The sequence below is a fragment of the Nicotiana tomentosiformis genome, chromosome 12, assembly GCF_000390325.3.
Source record: "Nicotiana tomentosiformis chromosome 12, ASM39032v3, whole genome shotgun sequence".
Taxonomy (NCBI): Eukaryota; Viridiplantae; Streptophyta; class Magnoliopsida; order Solanales; family Solanaceae; genus Nicotiana; species Nicotiana tomentosiformis.
Genome location: NC_090823.1, coordinates 129,607,190 through 129,633,018, shown reverse-complemented (window position 1 = coordinate 129,633,018; position 25,829 = coordinate 129,607,190). Strand labels below are relative to the sequence as shown.

General features: G+C 37.2%; 3 protein-coding genes across 4 annotated transcripts; all 3 read left to right on the top strand.

Annotated features, from left to right (window-relative positions):
• Window positions 1-1,156: 1,156 nt before the first annotated feature.
• LOC104102692 (chalcone synthase J-like) lies at window positions 1,157-3,099 on the top strand. Of its 2 annotated transcripts, none has more exons than XM_009610476.4 (2): window positions 1,157-1,439; window positions 1,896-3,099. In XM_009610476.4, exons 1-2 carry the CDS (start codon window positions 1,262-1,264, stop codon window positions 2,888-2,890), a joined length of 1,173 nt encoding a protein of 390 aa, XP_009608771.1. In that variant the 5' UTR covers window positions 1,157-1,261; the 3' UTR covers window positions 2,891-3,099. The 2 variants fall into 2 exon arrangements, with proteins under 2 accessions (XP_009608771.1, XP_070048140.1); XM_070192039.1 differs by lacking the exon at window positions 1,157-1,439 and adding an exon at window positions 1,446-1,571.
• Window positions 3,100-9,666: 6,567 nt separating this feature from the next.
• On the top strand, window positions 9,667-11,493 carry LOC104102693 (chalcone synthase G-like). The gene is made up of 2 exons (XM_009610477.4): window positions 9,667-9,865; window positions 10,468-11,493. The coding sequence occupies exons 1-2, from the start codon at window positions 9,688-9,690 to the stop codon at window positions 11,457-11,459; spliced, it is 1,170 nt and encodes a 389-aa protein (XP_009608772.1). The 5' UTR covers window positions 9,667-9,687; the 3' UTR covers window positions 11,460-11,493.
• An 8,297-nt stretch (window positions 11,494-19,790) lies between these two features.
• Window positions 19,791-24,790, top strand: LOC104095131 (probable leucine-rich repeat receptor-like protein kinase At2g33170). Its single transcript, XM_009601184.4, has 3 exons — window positions 19,791-20,233; window positions 20,710-23,676; window positions 24,232-24,790. Exons 2-3 carry the CDS (start codon window positions 20,733-20,735, stop codon window positions 24,579-24,581), a joined length of 3,294 nt encoding a protein of 1,097 aa, XP_009599479.1. The 5' UTR covers window positions 19,791-20,233; window positions 20,710-20,732; the 3' UTR covers window positions 24,582-24,790.
• The last annotated feature ends 1,039 nt before the right edge of the window (window positions 24,791-25,829 follow it).

Below are 25,829 nucleotides of genomic sequence, written 5' to 3'. Positions count from 1 at the left end.
ATCAAAGGAGACAGAACAAAGCACATTTCACCAAAGTTCTTTTTCACACACGATCTTCAGCAAAATGGTGAGATAGATGTTCAACAAATCCGTTCAAGTGGCAATCTAGTAGATTTATTCACCAAGGTATTGCCAACATCAACATTTGAAAAGCTGAGACATAAGATTGGAATGCGTCGTCTCCGAGATATCAAATAAAATTTTCATCAGGGGGAGTATAATATGCGCTGTATTCTTTTTCCCTTAACCAAGGTTTTGTCCCAATTGGGTTTTCCTAGTAAGGTTTTTAATGAGGCAGCACTCAATGCGTATTTCAAGATATGTGTGCTCTTTTTCCTTCACTAGGCTTTTTCTCGCTGGGTTTTTTCTAGTAAGGTTTTAACGAGGCACATTATCTATTGACATTCAAGGGGGAGTGTTATGAATACATTGAATTTGTGAATGTCCAACAACTCATTCATGAACCATTTTGGATATATATGAATATGTTTATTACATTCATTTAATATATTGTAACTCTCAAGTAAATTGTATACTATATATACGGTATTTCTAATTCTACAAAAGACATCAATAAGATAGACTTGAATACAACTTGATAGAAGAAAAGTTTTATCTATATTTCTTAGCTTATATTGGTATAATTTTATAATAGCACCTCTATTTTCATTTATTAAACACAGAGTAAGAAGAAAAATACTCTGTGAGGAAAAGTATAGAGAATTTGAGCGGTATTGTAGTGAGCTGGTAAAATTAATAGAGGGTTATTTCTTTTGAGTGTTATTGGTCTTTTAGTATTTTACTTACTACTATAAATTGTAAAATCCTTGCTATAGTGAAATCAATTGCTCCTCTCGGGCCGTAATGTTTTCCTTATTCACAATGATTTTTTATATAAAAATCTCGGTGTCCTTATTTCTCTTATTATTGTCGTTTGTTATTGTATTTAGTAATTCACATTTAAGACAGTTGTATATCGTGAATATTATTTATGTGGAGATTATTTTCCAACATCTACTACCTATCAGTATTTATTTCGGCAGCAGTCCTCAAGATGATTGGGTAGAAATAAGCCAACTGTGTTCATATTTGAAGGGCCAAACAAAAAGCCACGTTAACTACGACGACAAAACGCTATATAAAGAGAGGCCATGCAAACATAGTGTATTCATTCTACAACTACCACAAACATTTGAGAATTCTTGAAAAACTTCCTCCAGCAATCGAAAAACCTAGCAAAATCACTATTTGTTTCACAAAAATGGCCACTGTTGAGGAAATTCGTAGGGCACAACGGGCCGAGGGGCCGGCCACCGTGTTGGCCATTGGAACGGCCAATCCTCCCAACTGTTTTGATCAAAGCACTAGTCCTGACTATTTTTTTCGTGTCACTAACAGTGAGCATAAAACTGAGCTTAAGGAGAAGTTTAAGCGCATGTGTAAGATATTCCAATCTAGTTTTTGTTATTTTCAAAATATCAATAATTCCAAGTTACGTTTTTGTTATGCAGTATACTTGAATACAACCATGAATTGAACACAACGTACATGAAAATCTTGCTTAACGTCAGGTTATTTAAAGTCAATCACTTTCACATTTATTACTTATTGAATCACTTTAATCTAAGATAAGATACGAGTTAATCTTTATTAAAACTTTGAGGCATTACATAAAAATTAACTTCAATATCGGAATGTAATATTTTGGCTGGTTTTAGCAACTCCTTCGCTCGTTCAAACGCTGTTACTCTTAAAGTTGTGATTTATTTATTTATTAATGAATTTTATGCTTTAACCAAAAAAAAGTATAAGCATTAAATTTGAAGGAGCATGCTAATTGAACCATGCACCTTAGAGATATGTTGGTTTACATTTTCCATCATGTTACGTTGCAGGTGACGGGTCAATGATAAAAAGAAGGTACTTTCACTTAACAGAGGAAATCTTGGCAAAAAATCCTAATTTTTGTGAATACAAAGCACCTTCCTTTAATGCTAGGCAAGACATAGCGATTGTTGAAGTACCAAAACTTGGCCAAAAAGCCGCCGAAAAGGCCATCAAAGAATGGGGTCAGTCCAAATCCAAGATTACTCATTTGGTCTTTTGCACCACTAGTGGTGTGGATATTCCTGGTGCTGACTATCAACTCACTAAACTTCTTGAACTTAGCCTAGTAGTCAAGCGATACATGATGTACCAACAAGGTTGTTTTGGTGGTGGTGCTGCTGTCCGATTAGCCAAGGACTTAGCTGAGAATAATAAAGATGCTCGGGTTCTTGTTGTTTGCTCAGAATTAATCAGTTTGCTCGGCTTCCATGCCCCAAATGAAACCGAGTCCGAAGTTTTGGTTGGGCAAACTCTCTTTGGTGATGGGGCATCAGCTGTCATTATTGGTTCCGATCCAATTATAACTATAGAAACGCCTTTGTTTGAGCTTATATTCGCGACCCAAACTCTTCTCCCGGACAGTGGACATGCAATTACTGGTAACCTCAATGAGGCTGGGTTGATAGCTGAAATACATAAGGATACTCCAATGCTAATATCAAAAAACATTGAGAAGATTCTAGTGGGAGCATTCCAGCCTTTGGGTATTTCAGATTGGAACTCTATCTTTTGGGTATCCCATGCAGGTGGACGTGCAATTTTGGATCAAATTGAACTAAAATTGGGTCTAAAGCCTGAAAAACTCAAGGCTACAAGGCATGTCTTGAGTGAATACGGGAACATGAGCAGTGCCTATGTTTTGTTTGTTTTGGACGAGATGAGGAAAGCCTCTACCAGGGAAGGATTGGGTACCACCGGTGAAGGACTTGAGTGGGGCGTCCTTTTGGGTTTTGGGCCTGGTCTAACCATTGAGGCGGTCGTCCTCCGCAGTGTTTCTGTTTAGGTTGGAGTTTTATATATGATCTGATGTTATATACAAAAATTATATAAATTTTATATATTTTTTCGGATACCAAATGTAAATAGTTCCTGGAACGTGCTAAAAGTGAATATCCCTCGTTCCTTTGCTTTAAATTTCTTTTGCTTGCTATTATGTATTTGCCTCTTTAATGATTTCTATAACATAAATGAAACCAAGAGCTAACTCGTGTATTTCCTTCTTTCCTCTATTTTTGAAAGAAAGTGAGTATTAATTAGCCTGATTTACTATTGCTATTTAAAATTAGTCATTAATTCAAAATTAATTAAAATTTTGCCGTTTCTTCATGCGAAAATAAAATATGGACAAATATACCATTAGTTACAGTCTTGAAAAATCCAGCATAATATGCTCAGCATAATATGCTGGCGTACAATTTTTTTTACTTGTGAAATTCGAGCATAATGTGCTGCAACTCAAAATATGCTGGAATCCAGTATAATATTCTGGAGCTTTATAAGCAGGAGTTTTATAATCTAGCATATTATCCTGGATTTTTACGTGTTTTAGTTAAGAGTATTTTTGTCCAAATTTTAACTCTGGATTAAATAGTGGCTATTTTTCAAATACTTTGCAAACACTGGCTATTTTTCAATTAACGTTCAAAAACTACCCGTTCATGCTTTTTTGATCTATCTATCTTCTAGAAAATATTTTTAAAAATATTTAAGTTAACCAAATATGAAAAAATTATAAAACATTTTCTAAAAATTATTTTTCTTCATACCAAACACACCTTATATGTATATGGATCCAATAACAGTAAATGCACGCCTATTCATCCCTTTTGTTTATATAAATTTTCCCAGTTATATATACTGGTGTGTTGTTTTAATCAAAAATAGAGTTTTGTTATTACAACAGAAGGATAGAGCACACCCTTCAAAAGATGAGGCGTAGGCGATTATGAATAGGTTACCCGCCTCTAATTACAAACAAACGCCTAGCTAACAAAAAAAATTGGCCTTATCATATTTGTTCCTTATGTTAGGCATCTGTTCTTTATCCAGCATAAGAGGTCCCTCAACTTCACTAGGTAGTTGCTGGTTGGAGTAAAAGAAAGCAACCTGTTGTCTTTTTGCTGTCATTTTAGCTAAACAATCAGCAAGATGATTCGCCTCTCTATAGCAGTGCATAATCTGGATTTCAGAGGTGTTTAAAATATCTCCAATCTTGTCAGCGATTTGGCTCAATCTATAGTTAGTTGTACTCTCCTTAAGAAGGATATCTACAATGTAAAGAGAGTCCAACTCTAGGATGGCTTGTGTGAATCCATTCTGCACGTACCAATTGATACCAGTCCATGCTACCTGAGCTTCAGCAAGGTTGTGATTTTCGTCATTGAAGGGTATAGAAAAGGCCATGATTATGTCTTCATTCTCATCTCTAACAGCTCCTCCTAGCCCTGCCTTTCTTTCACCTTGGAGATAGCTCCCATCGGTGTTGATCTTGATCTTTCCCCTATCTGGTTTCCTCTATTAGACCACAATGCATTTGTGGACAGGTTGTTATCTTGTCAATATGTCACAGAAGCTATTCCATGGCATTCTGAGCTTGTATTTAGGATAAGCTTTATTGATTGCAGCCTCAACACTCCAAGAGATTTGATGATGAAATCTATATATGTTGAAATGTTTTTGATTACCATATCTGCACGCACAGAATTCTTTCCCCAAGAACTAGCATATGATAGTAGGAGTTATATTTAGCACTAATCTATGTACATCATTGGCAGCCTTAGTAGTCCACCAGGTGTTAAGCATATATCTAATGGGGGTGGGGGTGATAAAGGATACCAAGAGCATTTCCAAATAGATTCCAAGTATAACTAGCAACTTGTCCCTCTATGAATACATGATTCATGCTATCGGTAGAAGGGTTTAGACAACAGTTTCATTTAGAAACAATTTGTTTGCCAAACTTAGTTATCACCTCATCAAAAGGAAGTTTACCTTTCCATAATCTCCAAACCAAAAAGGACATTTTAAAAGAAATATTAGAGTTCAATACCTTGTTGATGAATTGCACTTTAGGTCTAGACTTCCTTACCAGATTCCAAGCACTCTTGTTAGAGTATTTGCCATTATCAGAAAGTTCTCAGAAAACTTGATCATCAGAGTCTTGATTGCCAATGACTATAGAGTTGATGTGATGGACCAATTGATCTGGTAAGGAGTCCTTCAGCTTACAAATGTCAGCGAACATTTGTAATGAACTCCCCAATCAAGGTCTAGCACTCTTACTAGTGTTGAAAACCAAGGCTGCCAATGGGCCCTTTACTGATCAATTATCCCACCAAAAACTACTAGACCCTGAGTTTACCCGCCAAACCATATGCTGCTCTGCAATACCCCTCACTTTGAGAACATGACCCCAAGTATAAGAGTTACCTAGAGCCCGTTTCTTTGAGGCTAAATGGGCCCTTACATAGTATTTGTATTTGATGAAGGTAGCCCAAAGAGATGATGTGGACCTAATCCTCCATCACCTTTTCATGGCTAATATGTCACTAATATCCTCCATTCTTCTGATACCAATGCCCCCTTCCCTAGTAGGTAGAGCAAGATTGTTCCAGGAACTCCAATGGTATTTTTTATGATCAATAGTGTTACCTCAGAAAAAGTTGACAAGATACTTTTCAATTAATCTAAACACTCATTTAGGGGGCGACATAGCAGATAAAGTATAAATAGGGATGGATTGGAGCACACTTTTAATCAAAACAACTTTACCACCATAAGAAAGAAAATTACCCTGCCAACCATAAAGTCTTAATCAATCTTACTTAACATGCTGTCAAAATATTCAATATTTTTCCTTCCCACATAAAGAGGCCAGCCTAGACAGGTAAAAGGAAAAGTCTTATCCATAAAACCTGAGCAATTTATAATCCTGTTGATTTTGATAGCAGCAGTGTTAGGAGCAATTAAGAAATTTTTTTTATCTCTATTTACAAGTTGACCAGAACTCCTTTCATAATTAGAGATAGCTTTCATGACCAATTTAACAGAGATAGAGTCACCACTACAGAAAATAACTATATCATCAGCATAGGCTAAGTGGTTAATCTTTGAAACATTAGTAGGCATAGAGAAAGGGATATAATTAGGATTCCTATACAAACAGTTAAGAGATCTAGACAAGACCTCAACAGCTATTATGAATAATGAGGGAGACAAGGGATCTCCTTGTTTAAGCCCTTGAGAGGATGAGAAGAAGCCCTGTCTAGTACCATTCACAATGATAGAGTACCACACATTAGAGATTACGTTTTGGATCATTAAAATCCAAATATCAGAAAATCCAAACTTTCTTAAAACAGCATAAATAAAATCACAGGACATTCCATCATATGCTTTAGTCATATCAAGCTTAATAACCACATTACCACCTTTTTAAATTTGAGCAATATTATAAATAATCTCCTGAGCAAGCAATACATTCTCATATATTAGTATATTTTTTACAAAACCACTTTGATTCGAAGAAACGAATTTGTGCAAAAGAGTATTAGCTCTAATAGAAGTGATTTTAGAAATAATCTTGTTAGTAAAATTTGAAAGGCTAATTGGTCTAAAGTCAATAAAAGTAGCAGGATTATCAATTTTAGGAATTAAAACCAGACATGCATGAGAGTAGAATTTAGTCAAACCTTTTCCCATGAAGAATTTAGCCTATTCATCCCCTTGCTTCGGTATATTAGGTGATTAATCTCAATATGCCTAAAGCCCAAAGTCCGATGTTAAGCGAGATTGTCATGTAAGTTGTGTTTACTTTCTAACGATAATCATATGACACTTTTATACAACAAAGTAAGTACTAGAACAAACTAAAGGAAATATCTCTAGAGTGGATCTGTTAGGAAAAATAATAATCTAGAGTGGATCTGTTAGGAAAAATAATAATCTTGTCCAGAAATAATATTCACGGAAAATAATAATAACACAAGAGAGTAACAACGATACCAACTTTTTTAACTAGGTAAATACAATACCCCGAGAGGAGCAATATTACCACTATAATATTACAACTTAGTAGTGTCAAGAGACTACTATAATTTTGAAAGAAATAACACTCTTTATTTAAAACACATCACTATAATATTACTGTCACTCACTATTTATCTCACAGACAACAATCTGTGGATTACTCTCACTACTTTGCTTTCTGCTTAACTTCTCTTTGTTTTGGTATGTTTTAAATGAGGCAACATCCTCCCCTATTTATAGTTGAACGAATGCTCACCAAAATCAATCAAAATCTATTCTGTTGCCTACTTGCCAATTTACAAGATTGCAGATTGGTTACAACTGTCCAAGTTTACAGCAGCCCACTCTTCTTTATTTCAACCAATCACATCTTTTTTAAGTTTTATACTGTAATGTAATGCAAACAACTTTTAAATAATATTTATGTTAGTTTAAAAAGTCTCACTAATACAAGAAACACGCGCAACGCACATACACTAACTAAGATATGTAAATAAAGTTCAAGTGCCATATCAAGGATTTCAGTTACCTCATACCAGTTAGTCAACATGTCACAGATGGTGCAGAGACATTGCTGAGGATTATTATCCATCTTACATACTGTGCGTATTATGGTGGCGCTAAAAAATAGACGGCTAGTCTGTCGATTCTGTAAAATTTTAAAAAATAAAATAATTTGGCATTTCCTGCCACATGATCTACAAAAATTTTTGTACCAACGAACTCTATAGAAAAAAGGCTATTTTTTAGTAGTGTCGCTATCTTGATATCAACCTTAGGTTTAGCATGCTCTCTACTACGTTAAAAAGCTCCATCCATTTACCTTTGAACTTTTTTTTTTAATTAAAAACCAATCACCCAGGCTTTCACCTCCTATGGTGTTTGGGGGTTTGGGTAAACCCCTACTTTGTCTATTATATAAACAAAAAGTACAACCGAGAGGGACATAAAACCTTACCTCTTGGATGCCTTTTCTACTGTAAAAGAGGAAGAGTATGGGAAAAAATACAGTTATTAGACCTTTTCCTCTCAATATACACAGTTAACTTACAAAAAAAATCGATTTTTCATATCTAATTTTAAATGATGGAACTTGCCACATATCCATGAAGAAAGGACCCTTGGCAGCTCTTGGAACTTGCTGGAAATCAGTGTGAATGATGCCTTCAGTGGATGTACTAGCCTCTTTGGCAAACCAATCTGCCACCTGATTTGCTTCATGAAAGCAATGGTTGACAGATGCATTAGCCTTTTCCAGCATATCAATGAGGTCTTCAATCTCCTTTCTTAGAATGTTGTTGTCCAGATTTTTGTTTCGCAGCATGTCATGAATCACCATAGAGTCGATTTAGACCATGAAGTTGGTGATTCCTTTGTTTATACACCATTCACATCCAAATTTAATGGCCTTCAGTTCTGCCCCATTGCTGCTACTATAGTCAATAGGTATCGGGAAGGCCATGATAAAACCTCCTTCCCCGTCTCTCAGAATTCCTCTAATCTCTGCTTTCCCATTCTACCTGTTAAAGCTCCCGTCAGTTTTCAATTTCAATTTTACTTGACGAGGCATCTCCCATAGCACACTTCTCCATATTGGTATAGGTTTCAGTCGCTCAGTCATCTCACAAGTTTTATACCAAAGATTTTGAGTCGTAAGAGAGGGATATTTCCTATTAATCGCAACCTTAGTGTTCCAGATAATCTGCGACTTCATCTTGTATTGCACAATTTCTTTCCATCCCCAAATTTGCAAGAAGTATAACTTCTCCACAATTCCCAGCATATTGCAATTGGTATGATGTGTAATGTCATTTTATGGACCACATTCTTTGGTTTCCTCTGCCACCATTGAGCAAGAACACTACTAATGGAACCAAAATTATGCTGGATTCCCAGAGGATTTCCAAAGAATCTCCATAAGTTACTAGCCGCCTCACTATCAATGTAAACATGATGCATGCTTTTAAATTGCGGTGTATTGCAGCAATTGCACTTTGAAACTTGTTGATTACCAAACTTCCTAATGATGTCATCAAAAGGGAGTTTCTTCCGAATCATTCTCCAAACTAGGAAGGACATTTTGAAAGGGATACAATCATGCCAAACCTTACCAACCAAGGGGTTTTTTCTGTTTAGTAGCTCTAATCATCTGCTTAGAGTAGTGCCCATTCTCTTTTAGACTCCAAATTGCAAGGTCATTTTGATTATGTCTTCCTCTTGTAATGTTCATGACATGTTGAACAATATGATTGGGTAGCAATTGTTCCAATTTGTCATTATTCCACCCCTTGTTTCTGAAAAAATGTAAGACTTGCACTTTACCAGAGGTGTTAGTATGATTAACCACTTTAGCTAGTGGTTCTTTTACCTGTCCAATTGTCCTACCAAAAGCTGTAGTTCCCTGTGTTAATATTCCAAAGAATATTTTTTCAGCTTTGTCTCTCACATGAAGAAGAGACCAAATCTTGGAATCTAACTCGACCCCAAAAGTTAGCTCATGATGTGAGAATTGTCTAACGCGTATAAAGAGACCAAATTTTCATTCCATACCCGATCTGGGAACTCACCAATCATTGAAGAATAATTGTTCTGACTGAGCCATTCCTCCATCTGATCCCACAACTGTCACCAACAAAATGCCAAGCCTTTTCCATATCTCCTTCCACAAACAAATGTCTCTTGGTGGCCACAACCTACTCCTACACCTCCTATATATGGACAAAAGTTTCCACTCTTGATCAAAAAACCACTATTTGTTTCGCATAATTATAAATGGCCACTGTTATGGAATTTCGTAGGGCACAACGGGCCGAGGGGCCGGCCACTGTGTTGGCCATTGGAACAGCCAATCCTTCCAATTGTTTCGATCAAAACACCTATCCTGACTATTTTTTTCGTGTCACTAACAGTGAGCATAAAACTGAGCTTATGGAGAAGTTTAAGCGCATGTGTAAGATAATTTACTTTCCTTTTTGTAGTACAATCCATTTTAATTAACTTTTTGTTATCGTCATTGCACAATTTCAACTATTCCAAGTGTTTTTCAGTAAAGATTTTTCCTTTTCCTTTTCTTTTTATATATTTGTAACCAACCATTGAGTATAAGCAGTGTTGCATGTGATATGTTTTTCGCGATCGATGTTAACTTAATCCTTAACAATTTTCCTAAATGAATTGAACACAACACAGGACAATCTTGCTCCGCTTAACATAGGACTTTCGGCTATGTGCAAAATATGAAAATATCACACAAATGTATGGGTATATTAAGGGGATTATAAACATTTGAATAAGTGTATGTATTACTTTAAAATTTTGGATTGAATACGACCACTTTCATCTACGGGGAGGCAGATGCTGTGGCGGATACACTGTTTTTTAAATAAATTGTCTTCTTTTAGCAAAAATAAAAAATAAAAGAAATGTCTTTAGCTGAATCAGTATGATTAAGCATTTCAATAATGAGCACCTATATAGGAGCATATTAGTGAACCTTGCACCTTAGAAATATGTTGGGTGTTAATGTCGGTTTATATTTTCCATATGTTGTAGGTGAGGGATCAATGATTAAAAAGAGGTATTTGCACTTAACAGAGGAAATCTTGAAAAAGAATCCTAATATTTGTGAATACAAAGCACCTTCCTTTGATGCTAGGCAAGAAATTGCGATTGTTGAAGTACCAAAACTTGGCCAGAAAGCTGCAGAAAATGCCATCAAAGAATGGTGCCAGTTCAAGTCCAAGATTACTCATTTGGTCGTTTGCACCACTACTAGTGTGGAGATTCCGGGGGCTGACTACCAACTCACTAAACTTCTTGCACTTAGTCCATCAGTCAAGCGACTCATGTTGTACCAACAAGGTTGTTTTGGTGGTGGCGCTGCTCTACGATTAGCCAAAGACTTGGCCGAGAATAACAAGGGCGCTCGGGTCCTTATTGTTTGCTCAGAAATCACTGTGCTCAGCTTTCATGCCCCAAGTGACACCGAGTTAGATGTTTTGGTTGGACAAGCCCTCTTTGGTGATGGGGCATCAGCTGCCATTGTTGGTTCAGATCCAATTATAACGGTAGAAACGCCTTTGTTTGAGATTATATTCGCGACCCAAACTCTTCTACCAGACACTGGACATGCAATCTATGGTAACCTCAGTGAGGCTGGGCTAGTAGCCCATATACATAAGGATGTTCCACTACTAATCTCAAAAGATATAGAGAGAATCCTAGAGGAAGTATTCCGGCCTTTCGGAATTTCTGATTGGAACTCCATATTTTGGGTAGTTCATGCTGGTGGACGTACAATTTTAGATCAAATTGAAGTAAAGTTGGGCCTAAAGCCTGAAAAACTCAAGGCAACAAGGCATGTCATGAGTGAATATAGGAACATGGGCAGTGCTTGTGTTTTGTTTGTTTTGGATGAGATGAGGAAAGCCTCTATCAAAAAAGGGTTAGGCACCACTGGTGAAGGGCTAGAGTGGGGCGTGCTTTGTGGTTTTGGACCTGGGCTAACTATTGAGACAATTGTCCTTCACAGTATCTCTATTTAGGTTTCAAGTTTGAATTGTTTCTTTGATTTAAATTTCTGTTGTTGCTATTATGTAATTTTTCTGCACCAGTTGTACAGTTTCGTGGGAAATCTCATGCACTGTCATATGTCACTCATATCTTGCAATAACTGACGTTATCAGATGAAAATACAGTTCATATATACCCACTTTTGGGGTCACCATTTGAAGTTTTACACGCATTACATAAAATTTTGAAAGTATACCTGCTCGGATTTGAAGTAGTTCAATCTCTTCAATGCAACTTCGGAAATCATATCTGAAGTTCTTCTATCTTTCAAATGCAACTTTAGAAATTCGAATTTTAAGTAGTTCAATCATTTCAATGCAACTTCAAAAATCAGATATGAAGTTATTCTATCTTTCAAATGCAACTTCAGAAATCTTAATCTTAAGTAGTTCAATCTATTGAATGCAACTTCAGATTTTGAATATTATCCAAACATAAACTTATTTTTCGAATTTCAACAATCCAATACACGATGCAATTCTCAAATCTACTCCAAATGAGTTTAAATATCATAAAGAACAAATCTCAATCATCAAATTATTAAAACAACAAGTTTAACAAATTCATTTTGCAATTAAGAAGAAGCAGAAATTATAAGTACAAAGAAGAAGAAAATAACGGTAAAGAAGAAGAGAAAAGTGTATTTATTTGAAGTTATCCAAAAATTGATATCAGTTAAATTTTTTGTAACAATGAGTACAAATTTTGAGCCACATGAAAATCTCACGGTCATCAAGATAAGATAAATGGTTAATTTGTGGACCATTTGTGTTATATAAGTTGTTCAAAGACCTTGAGAGAACATCAAAAGCTATAATAAATAGATAAAGAAAATATGGGATTTCCTTGTTTGAGATCCCTGGTAGACTTGAAAAAACCTTTTCTATTCCCACTTATAATAACAGAATACCAATTATTTGAAATCAAATTCCAAGTAATGTGCATCCGTTTTTCAGAAAATAATATAATTTGAAATGCTATATAGCAGTTCTGTTGTTCTCTACAACAACAGTGAGTAAGATGAACAGTGTTTAGATTGGCTATTAAACTCCTCGAATCAGTTTTTAAATTCTTTGTAGCTTTTTTATTGTTTGGCAAAGTCAAAAATTACTTAAAATAAGTTAAAAACTGCCTAAAACAAGCCAAAAACAATAAGTCAGACAATCTCAACTTATTATTTTTTGGCTTAAAAGTTATTTTTGCTTAAAACCCCCCCTTTTTTTTAAGCTAATCCAGGATCCATCCAATATGTACTTAAACAGAGGCAAATACCATTATGGCCCTAATACAGTAACTATTTTCAAAGACAGGACTGATCAGACGTGTCAAGTGGAAGCTATTTTTACCTTTTATTGTGGGTTGATTTAGGTTTGATCAATTATTTCTTTGCTTTTCATTTCTTTTGTTCGCTACATTATGTATTTGTCTGTTTACAATTGCAAATAATTGGGCAATTTACAGTAAGTCCTTTGCCTGAAAGGTAAAGTAGTACTACTATCTTACTACTACAACTTTGCACTGCATATTTTTCATTGGACAATATGCAGAAGTAATATGTGACGTGTAGGACATAGCTAATTTTCTTACGGTAAAATATCATTTTTAGCTCGCGGCCAAAATTATTTATATTTGGTAGTCGAAAAAATATATAAAAATTATATATTTTTTGTATATATACAGAAATGTATATATATTTTCTCTTTTGAATCACTTATCGTAATATTAGAGCCCTCCCCCTCTTCTTCTTCTTAAAACGGTAACCTTCAGTAGCACCCCAGTAGCGACACTTCGGCATCTGCTACTTTGCCGTCACCGTCGTCGCCGCAGGTGCTGTTACAGGTAAGTCCACTTCTCTCTTTCCAGCCTCTCTCTCTCCCACTCTCTTTCTCTTTCTCTTTCTCTCTCCTTCTTCTTTTCTCCTTTTCTCTCTCTCTCTTCTTTCTCTTCTTTTCCGTTCTTGTCGCCGGAGTCGGGACATGCGTGTTCCAGGCGAGTTGCTGCAACTCTAGCGACCCTTGATTTCCGGCGACCCTTCTAGTTTTGCTTTTTCAGGCGACCCCCGCTCCATCTTCTTCTTCCCCTCTCTCTCTTTCCCTTTCCCTTTCTCTCTCCCCCTCCCTTGTGTGTGTGGGGGTGCGTCTGTTTCTTTGGACAGGTGCAGCTTCTTCCCGACGAGGACGGACTATTTTTCGGTGTGTTCAGATTGCCGGCAAGTTTCGTAAATTCCGGCGACTTCTGAACAGCTTTCCGGCGGGACACAGCAGGACTTGCCAGTGCTCTTGAGCAGATCCGACACACTTCAGGAAAACTTGCTCTAGGTTCTTTCATTCTATATCTGGTACTCGTGGTATCGGTATTTTATTATTATTTTTTCTGCTCGCGGGAGTTGGTACCTCCCATTTTCCAGTTTTTCTTTGTTGTGTGAGTTAAATTGCTGGCATCTTACCTCGTACTAGTTTATTTACCGTATTAGTGTGCCTGTTGTTGCAACTTGTATTCTTCTGATTTGGTCTGTTGCCTTGTGTGATAGTGATTCCCCTTATTCTGCCGTAGGTATAGTGGCTGTGGTCTGGGATGGTCGAGTGAGGTCATGTCCTCGGAGGGAACGGGGGGTGGGGTGGGAGGTAGGGCAGTGTTTAGGGGGGGCGGGAGGCAAGGGAGGTAAAGGGAACAAGGGTGTCTGTAGGTTGAGAATTGGGTCATGAAACGTAGGTACATTGACGGGTAAATCTATAGAGTTGGTGAAGATCCTCCAGAAGAGGAGGGTCAACATAGCGTGTGTCCAGGAGACAAGGTGGGTAGGGTCGAGGGCGAGGGATATGGACGGGTATAAGCTTTGGTACTCAGGGAGTCCAGAAAGGTAAGAATGGAGTGTGCATCTTGGTGGATAGGGAACTTAGAGAGTCTGTGGTTGAGGTTAGAAGAGTGAAAGATAGATTGATAACTATTAAGTTGGTGGTTGGAGAGTGCACCCTAAACATCGTTAGCGCATATGCGCCGCATGTGGGCCTAGATGAGGAGGTTAAACGGCGCTTCTCGGAAGGGTTAGATGAGATTGTGCGCCAAGTTCCGCATGCTGAGAAGCTATTCATAGGAGAGGATTTCAATGGACATATTGGGTCGACCGCAGGTGGTTATGGCGAGGTGCATGGAGGCTTCGATTTTGGGGAGAGGAACGGAGGAGGTACATCGTTGTTGGATTTCGCTAAGGCTTTTGGGTTGGTGATTGTGAACTCTAGCTTTTGGAAGAGGGAGGGGCATTTGGTTACTTTTCAAAATGCGGTGGCGAAGACCCAGATTGACTATCTCCTCCTCAGGAGGTATGACAGAGGGTTGTGCAAGGATTGCAAGGTGATTCCGGGTGAGATACTCGCGACGCAGCATAGGCTCTGAGTGATGGACGTTGGTATTATGTTAAAGAGGAGGAAAAGGTCTACTCGAGGAAGACCGAGAATCAGGTGGGGAGCCTTAACTAAGGATAAAGCCCAAGCGTTGGAGAGGCGGTTGTCGGCTATGGGAGCTTTGAGGAGCAGTGGTAACGCGAGCACTATGTAGTCAGCGACAATAGACTGTATTAGGGAGGCTATGAGAGAGGTGTTAGGGGTCTCGACGGGCGTCTCTGGTGGGCACAAAGGAGACTGGTGGTGGAATGAAGTGGTCCAAGGTAAAGTGGAAGCAAAGAAGGCGGCGTACCTGAAGTTAGTGGGGAGCATAGGTGTGGAGGAGAGGCGAGTGTGCATGGAGAGGTATAAGGCAGCTAGGAAGGAGGCTAAGCTGGCGGTCACAGAGGCTAAGACTGCGACTTATGGTCGTATGTACGAGGAATTGGGGGAAAAGGTGGGGAGAAGAAGTTATTTCGGCTAGCCAAGTTGAGAGAGAGGAAGGCTCGGGATTTGGACCAAGTGAGATGCATCAAGGACGAAGATGGTAGAGTATTGATGGAAGATGCCCAGAATAAGAGGAGATGGCAGACTTACTTTCATAAACTTCTGAATGAAGAAGGGGATCGAGATATTGTGCTAGGCGATTTGGAGCATTTTGAGAGTCACCGTGACTTTGGGTACTGCAGGCGTATCGAGGTTGAGGAGGTCGTGGGAGCTATGCGTAAGATGAGTAGGGGCAGCGACCGGGCCAGACGAGATTCCGGTAGAATTTTGGAAGTGTGTGGGGAGAACAGGTTTGGAGTGGTTGACTAGGTTGTTTAATATTATTTTTAAGGGGAAGAGGATGCCGGATGAGTGGAGGTGGAGTACGGTGGTTCTATTGTATAAGAACAAAGGTGATATCCAGAGTTGTAACAATTATAGGGGTATCAAATTACTGAGTCATACCATGAAAGTATGGGAGAGGGTGGTTGAAGCGAGGGTGAGGATGACAGTGTCTATATCCGACAACCAGTTCGGGTTCATGCCGGATCGTTCGACTACAGAAGCTATACACCTTGTTAGAAGGTTGGTGGAACTATACAGAGAGAGGAAGAAGGATCTGCACATGGTGTTTATTGACCTAGAGAAAGCGTATGACAAGGTTCCTAGAGAAATTCTCTGGAGATGCCTGGAGGCAAAAGGTGTATTAGTTCCCTACATTATGGCGATTAAAGACATGTATGATGGGGCTAAGACTCGGGTTAGGACAGTAGGAGGCGAATCTGAGTATTTTTCGATTGTAATGGGGTTACACCAAGGTTCTGTGCTCAGTCCGTTCTTATTCGCCCTGGTGATGGATGCGTTAACACACCATATTCAAGGGGATGTGCCATGGTACATGCTATTCACCAATGACATAATTCTGATTGATGAGTCGCGAGTCGGTGTTAATGAGAGGCTGGAGATTTGGAGACAGGCTCTTGAGTCTAAGGGTTTCAAGCTGAGCAGGACGAAGACGGAATACCTGGAGTGTAAGATCAGCGCTGAGCCAGGGGAAGTGGGCATGGATGTGAGGCTTGATTCGCAGGTCATCCCGAGTAGAGGCAGCTTCAAGTACCTTAGTTCGATTATCCAGGGGGGAGGGGAGATCGACGAGGATATCATACACCGTATTAGGGTAGGATGGATAAAGTGGAGGTTAGCATCTGGAGTCCTGTGTGACGAGAGAGTGCCACCGATACTCAAAGGTAAGTTTTATAAAGCGGTGGTTAGACCGGCCATGATGTATGGGGCTGAGTGTTGGCCCGTTAAAAACTCACATATCCAAAAGATGAAAGTAGGAGAAATGAGGATGTTGCAGTGGATGTGCGGGCACACTAGGATAGATAAGATTAGGAATGATGATATTCGGGAGAAGGTACATGTGGCTCCCATTGATGACAAGATGCGGGAAACGAGGCTTAGATGGTTCAGACATATTCAGAGGAGAAGCTCAGATGCTCCGGTACGGAGGTGTGAGCAGCTGGTTGCGAAGGGCACGAGAAGAGGTAGAGGGCGACCTAAGAAGTATTGGGGAGAGGTGATCAGGCAGGATATGGCGAGGCTCCAGATTTCCGAGGACATGACACTTGATAGGAAGATGTGGAGGTCGAGTATTAGGGTTGTAGGTTAGGAGGTAGTTGAGTCGTGCCTTACTTCGTACCATTGTGGGACTAACAATATAGGGTTTTTGTCTAAGATAGCTAGTGGCAATGTTGTGGCTTACTATTTCGCTTTTCAGTGCATGTCCTATTTACTAGCTATCGCTTTTGCTTTGCATCTTTCTTCTAGATTTCATGGTGTTCCTATTTTTCTTATGATTATTGTGGTGATACTAATATTTACTAATATTGTCTCCCTTTGCTTTGCATCTTTCTTCTGGATTTCATGGTATTCCTATTTATCCCATGATTGTTGTTGTGATACTAATATTGTCCCCTTTTTGTCCTTTTGTCTTTTTTTTTTTTTTACCAGAGGGTCTTTCGGAAACAGCCTATCTACTCCTTCGGGGTAGGGGTAAGGTCTGCGCACACACTACCCTTCCAATACTCTATTAGTGAAATTTTACTGGGTTGTTATATATATATATATAATTGACTATTATTTTGAGAGCAACTACATAATGTCATTTTTCATGTTCTCTTATAGCACATAAATAAGTCAAAGGATATATGTAAATTTGTAACTCCGTTGAAGAAATTGAAAGAAAGAATAAGTGAGCTATGTAAAGATTCAGATATAGTGGCATGTTCCATACAGGAGAATTAGATGGGAAACATTACTCATACCTTTTTTTATCCATATACGTAGGTAGGGCGGCAAATGAGCGGGTCGGGACGGATCGGATATAGGCGGATCGAAAGAGGGTAATTTAAAAAATGGATAAATTATCCTATCCGACCCATATTTAATACGGATAAAATAACGGGTTAACCGGCAGATAACATGGATATTCATATTATCCATGACTTCTTGAATATGATCACTATTGGGAGATTTCTTAGTCTTCCAAACTTGAGTAACCCCTAATTTGAGGCTTTACAAATGTAAAAATTAAACCCATTAGTTATTCATTAATTGTCTATTTTTAAGTGGATAATATGATTCTTATCCATATTTGATCCGTTTTTAAATAGTTCATTATCCAACTCATTTTTTAATGAATAATATGGGTGAATAACTGTTTTCTTTTAACCATTTTGCCACCATTATACGTGGAGATGAGAATTAATAATTCACCTTGGTTTTGGTACTTGATGGACCACATTATCTTGAACCAAAAAAATTAGTATAAACCTCCTAAAAATGTGTTTGGCAATAATAAATTGAGTACTATCCGCGTTAATGATGAAATTGTCGGCGTAGTTTAGGTATATCTTATCTTATTAATTATCCAAAAGATTAAATAAATAAATATATTGTGGTTCGTGTTGACTAAAATTAGTACTACTATTTACTTTAAATGACTTCCTTACCCTTGTTTACTTCTTAAGTAATATAAATGTCATATTTATGGACAAAATTGAGCTTTAACACTGATTTCGAATTAAAACAATTCGATTTTTTTTTCACAACCGAATGTGGTACAAAAGGTTACGTTACAACTGAAGATATTCAAAAGGGAGATTTTTTTTTTTTTTGTGTAACGTTTCATCTTCAAAATATCCTTACCTAAGAATGAAAATAGCGTACGTAAACTTCACCTTGCTATGACCATGATGATTAGATTTCTTATTTATGGTAAGAAGGGGGCAGAATACAGGGGATTCATAATTTAAATTTGATGAGTTCAATTTTAAAATTTTATAACCGAATTCATTAGAATTATGAATTCCAAATTTAATATTTATTAAAATATTAATAGTTCTTTAAATATATATTTCATCAAACATGAGCTCTATTCGCCCTGAAGAATGGTACTCACGTCGCAATTCTAAATATCGTTGTTTACCTACTTTATTTGGCTAATATAAGAGAGAGAAATTAATGGGAATTCCGGAATTGTTCCAGTGTAATTCTTGTATCCATTGAATAGCTTCTTGGTTTACAGCTTGTTTGGATGGTTGTTATGTATCGTTCATAATGTATCGTATAGTATTATATTATATTGTATTGTATAATATTGTATCATTTTGATGTATATAATGTTTGGATATATTGTATTGTTTGTCGTCGTTCATGCACCAACAATATGAAGAATAAACTTGCAATATTATAAAGAAAAAATAAGATACGAGATAGAATTATTATATAAAAAAGTAAGGTAAAAGATAAAATATGATTATTTAATAATAAGGAAGAGCAAGAGGAAAGAAAAAAATTAGGTAACGACGCTATCACACCAAATTGGACATTCCATAAAGTGATACTTTTAATCGTTACGTAACATTTATCAATACGATACAATAAAATTTAAGCAACAATCAAAACAAATATTGTATTTAAAGTAATAATACGATACAATACAGCGACTATGAAATCCTTAAATTTCGTATGATTTCGTAGGATTCTTAGAGCCCGTTTGGCCATGAATTTTTTTTTAATATTTTCTAAAAAATTTTATTTTTTTCGAAATCAGTGTTTCGCCATAAAATTTTTAATTTTCACTTGAAGATGAATTTTGAAATTTTTTAAAAATTTGAAAAACTCAAAAAAACTATTTTTCAAAATTTTCTTCACAAAAATTCAAAAACAATCCAAAATTATATTCATCTCCAAACATAACTCTAATTTGCAAACGTCCACTTAGTACAATTTTCTTGTCCACCAAGTACCTAAACTTTAAAAGAAAGGACCGAAAGAAGAACCAAGTAAAAACAAAGAACCTGTCCTAATCTCAGAAGTCGAAACGAATATTTTTCTGGAAAAGTGAATGGAAAATGCCTAAAAAGTTTTCAGTTAATCAACTCTTTCAATAGAGAGGGAGAGAGAGGGAGAGAGAGATACAAAATGATTGAGATAGAGTGACAGTCAACGTAAACTATAATACTAAAGTAAAGGGTATTAGAACCTTCCCATAAAAACATTACATTAGATTTTTTCCATGCTTTTTTTTTTGGCTTGTTCCATACATAAAGTTTGAATCTTTTTACCCCTTTTTCCCCTTTCACAAATCTTGAATATAAATGGGAAGATCCCTCCCATTCTTGGAAAAAAAGTAGGAGCTTGTAGTTTTTATATACGGAGTATAAAAGTCTTTGCTTTAAACTTCCCATTTCAAGATTCCATGTTTTTTTCTGTATCATTATCAAAAGGAATCACTTGAGAATCTTAGTTGTCTTTGCTCTTCTGGGATGTGGGGTCTCTAGCATTTTGAAGAAGTGATGCACAAAAGCCTAGAGGTAATGCTAAAGCTTTGATCTTTCCATGGATTTTCTTTAAATAGTTGACTTGTCAATCTAGCATATTGGCTTATTCCTTAATATTTGCTGGAGTTTGTGGGCAATTCTGAATTTTTGGGAGTTCTTTGAAATGGTTAATTCATCAATATTTAGGATATTTATTTGTACTGGACCTTGCTTTGCTTTGTCATAGGTTGTCTTGTCCAGAGGCAGATTGAGCATTTAAATTTGATGGGTTCAAACTTTATGTGCTTACTATTGGACCATTGCACTATTGAAATTATGAGCTCAACTTTAACATTTTTTAAATTTTAGTAACTTTTCACACACACACACATATATATTAGGTTCAGTTGAATCTATTGACTATATGCTACATCTGCCACTGGTCTTGTCGAGGTTGTTTTCTATATATAGCTGATTCATCTGCTTTGTCTTGATGATTGAAGCTGTGGGATATTCTCTAAATTTTACAGGTGACTTATTGAAACTTGTTGTAATGTCTGGAGTATTTGACTGTAGAAGTGGCCTAATTCTGATTTGGATGGTTTTCTTGTTGGTTTCTATGATGTTGGTTTATCCTGTAGAAGGATTGAATGCTGAAGGAATGTACCTACTTGAGTTGAAGAAGAATATAAGGGATGAGTTTAACTATCTTAGGAATTGGAATTCTAGTGATGAGACACCATGTAAGTGGAAAGGTGTAAATTGCACTTCTGATTATAATCCAGTTGTGCAAATTCTTGATCTGAGGTCTATGAATCTTTCAGGCACTTTGAGTTCTAGCATTGGTAGTCTTGTATGTTTAACCATTCTTGACTTGTCGTACAATGAATTCACTGGAAATATTCCGAAGGAAATAGGGAACTGCTCGAAATTGCAGAGTCTCCAACTCAATGATAATGATTTTTATGGCCAGATTCCTGCTGAATTGTATAAGCTTTCTCATTTGAAAGAGTTAAATTTGTTCAATAACATGATATCTGGTCCTATTTCAGAGGAGTTTGGGAAACTCTCTTCTCTAGTTTCTTTTGTTGCATATACCAATAACCTCATTGGTCCACTCCCTCGATCACTTGGGAATCTGAAAAAACTGATAACGTTTCGAGTGGGACAGAATTCACTTACTGGAAGCTTACCCGCGGAGATTGGTGATTGCCTGAACTTACAAGTTCTTGGTCTTGCACAAAATAATCTAGGAGGAAATATACCTAAAGAGATCGGTATGCTTAGTAGTTTGAAACAACTTGTACTTTGGGACAATCAATTATCTGGCTATATTCCAAAGGAACTTGGAAATTGTACAAAACTTGAACTATTTGCTTTATACCAGAACAACCTGGTTGGAGAAATTCCTGTTGAGATAGGTAAGCTCAAATTTCTCAAGAGGTTATACCTATACTGGAATGGATTAAATGGTACTATTCCAAGGGTTATTGGAAATCTTTCTTCGGCGATAGAAATTGATTTCTCAGAAAACTATCTAATTGGAGAAATACCGACTGAGTTCAGTCAAATAATGGGCCTGAAATTGTTGTATCTTTTCCAAAACCAGCTCAAAGGTGTCATACCTCAAGAACTTACTAGTTTAAAAAACTTGGAACGTCTTGATCTGTCGATTAACTACTTAACAGGACCTATTCCATTTGCCTTTCAGTATTTCACTGAATTGGTTCAGTTACAGCTCTTTCAGAATTCTTTAAGTGGTAGTATTCCCCAACTTCTCGGGATTTATAGCCGGCTTTGGGTTGTTGATTTATCTAACAACTACCTCACAGGAACAATTCCTCCAAATATTTGTAGGAATTCCAATTTGATTTGGCTAAATCTTGGTTCAAATAACCTGCACGGAGACATTCCACCTGGTCTTATTAACTGTGTCTCGTTGGTACAACTTCGTCTTAATGGCAACTGGCTACAAGGGAAATTTCCTTCTGATGTGTGCAAATTGAGGAATTTATCTGCTCTTGAATTAGGACAGAACACGTTCGGTAGTTTAATACCTCCTGAGATTGGAAACTGTCAAAATTTGCAAAGACTTGATTTATCAGGCAACTATTTCACACATGAGTTGCCAAATGAGATAGGGAATCTTCAAAAACTTGTAACTTTTAATGTCTCATCTAACTTACTGACTGGTCAAGTACCACGAAAAATTCTGCAATGTAAGGCGCTACAACGACTTGATCTCAGCAAGAACAGCTTTATTGGTGCTATACCTGATGAAATTGGAAAACTGGCGCAGCTAGAACGCCTTTTGGTTTCAGAAAATAAGTTTTCTGGAAAGTTACCAGCAGCATTGGGGAGGCTTTCACGTTTGACTGAGCTGCAGATGGGTGGAAATTCATATTCAGGTGAAATACCATCAGAATTAGGTAATCTTACTGGTTTACAGATCGCGATGAATCTTAGTTACAACAATCTCTCTGGTACAATGCCACCTAAGCTTGGCAATCTTATTCTACTAGAGCATCTCTATCTCAACAATAATCATCTCACTGGTGAAATACCGATCACATTCCAATACCTGACCGGTCTAATGGGCTGTAACTTTTCATACAATAACCTCACCGGTCCACTGCCAGATATACCGCTGTTTCAAAATATGGATGTCGGTAGCTTTATTGGAAACAAAGGTCTTTGCGGGGGGCTTCTAGGTGAATGTAATGAATCTCCATCTTTAAATTCTGATCCTGTAGTCGAAAGTGCAGGTGCTCCTAGAGGGAAGATTGTTACTGTTATTGTTGTGGCTGTTGTTGGTGGGATTTCTCTTGTTTTGATTTTAGGTGTTTTATATTTGATGAAGCGGAATCCAGTTCAGATGGTCGGATTCATAAAAGACAATGATGCGTCATTTCCAGGTTCGGGCATATATTTCCCTCCCGAAGAGGAATTCACTTTCCAAGACTTGGTTGACGCGACAAACAATTTTCATGACAGTTATGTTGTTGGAAGAGGAGCCGTTGGGACGGTTTACAAGGCCGTGATGCAGTCTGGGAAAACGATTGCGGTTAAGAAGCTGACTTCTAACAGAGAGGGTAATAACATAGAAAAGAGTTTCCGAGCAGAGATTACAACACTGGGAAAGATCAGGCATCGTAACATTGTAAAACTCCATGGCTTTTGCTATCATCAGGGTTCTAATCTGCTTCTTTACGAGTACATGGCGAAAGGCAGCTTAGGTGAATTGCTTCATAGTGCATCTTGTAGCTTGGATTGGCCGATACGCTTTATGATAGCTCTTGGGGCAGCTGAAGGCCTTGCTTACTTACATCACGATTGCAAACCACAGATCATACACCGCGATATAAAGTCCAATAATATATTGCTTGATGAGAAGTTAGAAGCTCATGTTGGTGATTTTGGTCTAGCTAAATTTGTTGACGTGCCTCAAAATAAGTCGATGTCTGCAATTGCTGGATCATATGGCTACATTGCCCCTGGTAAGTACTTTTTCATTCTTTTCATAAAAACCTGCCTAGTATAGCTTGTCTATTGTCTGAAAAATTGTCAAGATACATATTGCTAGGTGGTCCTCATAAGGCTATAAAGTCAGACCTCTCTATAACAGTATCGTTATATAACAGCCATTCATTAAAAAAGCCAAAGTTTTTATGGAACCAATTTCCAAGCTATTTTATAATATATGTTCTGTATAACAACACTTTGCTATAACAGCCAAAAATATTCGGAACAAATGAGGCTGTTATAGAGAGGTTTGACTGTATGTTTTCGATACGCGATACTCTTCGTGGAAAAATCAGTGAACATACACGTAAAGTTCCACATAAAATTCCTCCCATGAGCTGACTAGTATTTGTTAGTTTTCGTCGTACCGTATAATCTAGCAAACTTTTTCTGACAAGCTTAATCCTTGCCTCAAATAATAAGGTACACTTTTGATGTTCAATTTGAATGTCACTCTAAAAAGATTATGCGCTATGTCATGATACGAACAAAACACTATTGTTTTAATGGTTCTGTTTTTTCCATTGCAGAATATGCTTACACAATGAAAGTAACAGAAAAGAGCGATATCTATAGTTACGGAGTTGTCCTTCTGGAGTTACTAACTGGAAAAACATCAGTACAGCCACTAGATGAAGGAGGTGATCTAGTTACTTGGGTGAGACATTATATTCGGGACCATTCGTTAACGCCAGGGATACTTGATAGCCGATTGGATTTAACCGATAAAACTACAGTTAATCATACGCTTACAGTTTTGAAAATTGCATTAGTGTGTACTAGTATGTCCCCAGTTGATCGTCCTTCAATGCGTGAGGTCGTGTTAATGTTGATCGAGTCTGATGAGCTAGAAGGTAACTTCATCTTGTCTCAAGTTTAATCTCACTCAGAAAAACATAATAACCTGTTAAATGTATAAAATAAAATGCCTTCCTCTAATAAGCTTTCTAGTGCTGGTTCTCCTTGTATTGTATTTTACAGCTAAATAATAGAAATTACCACATATTTCTTACAGTGAAAATGCTGTCTGACTTTGTAGAATGAGTTTGGAGGTGATTAATGCTACTCTGGTTAGTTCACTGTCTTAAGTTTTACAGTATAACGGGACGTTTTTTCGCACTGGCTTTGTGCAAGTATTTATAAAATCTTTGATTACTTATCCAAAAAAAAAAAACATACTTGTTTGGAACTGTGGCATAATTGTAGTTATACTTATCCCAAAAAAGAAAAGTTTTACAGTATAATTAGCCTCTGTGATCTTCTCCGGGGAGCTAGATTTTCAGGGCTGTGAGACAGTCTACAGTATGATCTGTTAGGATATCAAATACTAAATAGAAATATGAATAGAATTGCAGAGGTTATATGTGTTTGTCCTGCTCTAAGTTGCTCGACATGGCAGTTTAGGTGCCACGTGTCGACACAACACTAGTATGGGTGTGGGTATGTGATCCGTACCGAATCTGGTCAAACAATTTTGGGTACTTTGACCACGACGGACGAAAAAATTCGAGACGAGATACAATTTGATTCCCGAAATCAAACCCAAAACTAGGGTAAATTTGAAGAAAATAACACACTTTATTTAGGAAATCAATCATCTACTTATCTACAACTTAAGAATAAAAAACAATCCACACTTTACAAGCTATACATAAGTGTTCCACAAAATTTCTCATAATTTAGAGGTACTTTTATATTTTATTTTTTTGAATTATTTTTAGCCGGATCCCTGCACCCGTATCAGTACTAGGATCCGTATCCTCGAATCTTAGAATTTATAGCTCGAAGGATCCGACCTCTAGATCTACACCCTTTTCAGACACCCGCACTCGTATCCGAGCAACTTAGGTTAGGATATCAAATACAAGATAGAAAAATGAATAGAACTGCACAGGTTATATGTTTTGTCCTGCTGCAGAATATTTTGTTCCTTAAACTGGCAAAGAACTTAGAAAAAAGAAAGAGGGGCAGAACACTAAAGCTTTATGGATATAACTGTCTTAAAACATGTAAAGTTTATAAGAATTTACTTCTTCAATCTTGAAAGGATGGACATTAAACTTCTCTAATTTACAACCCCTTTTATGTCATTTTTTGCATGTATAGATTTTTTTCTGCAACTGTCACG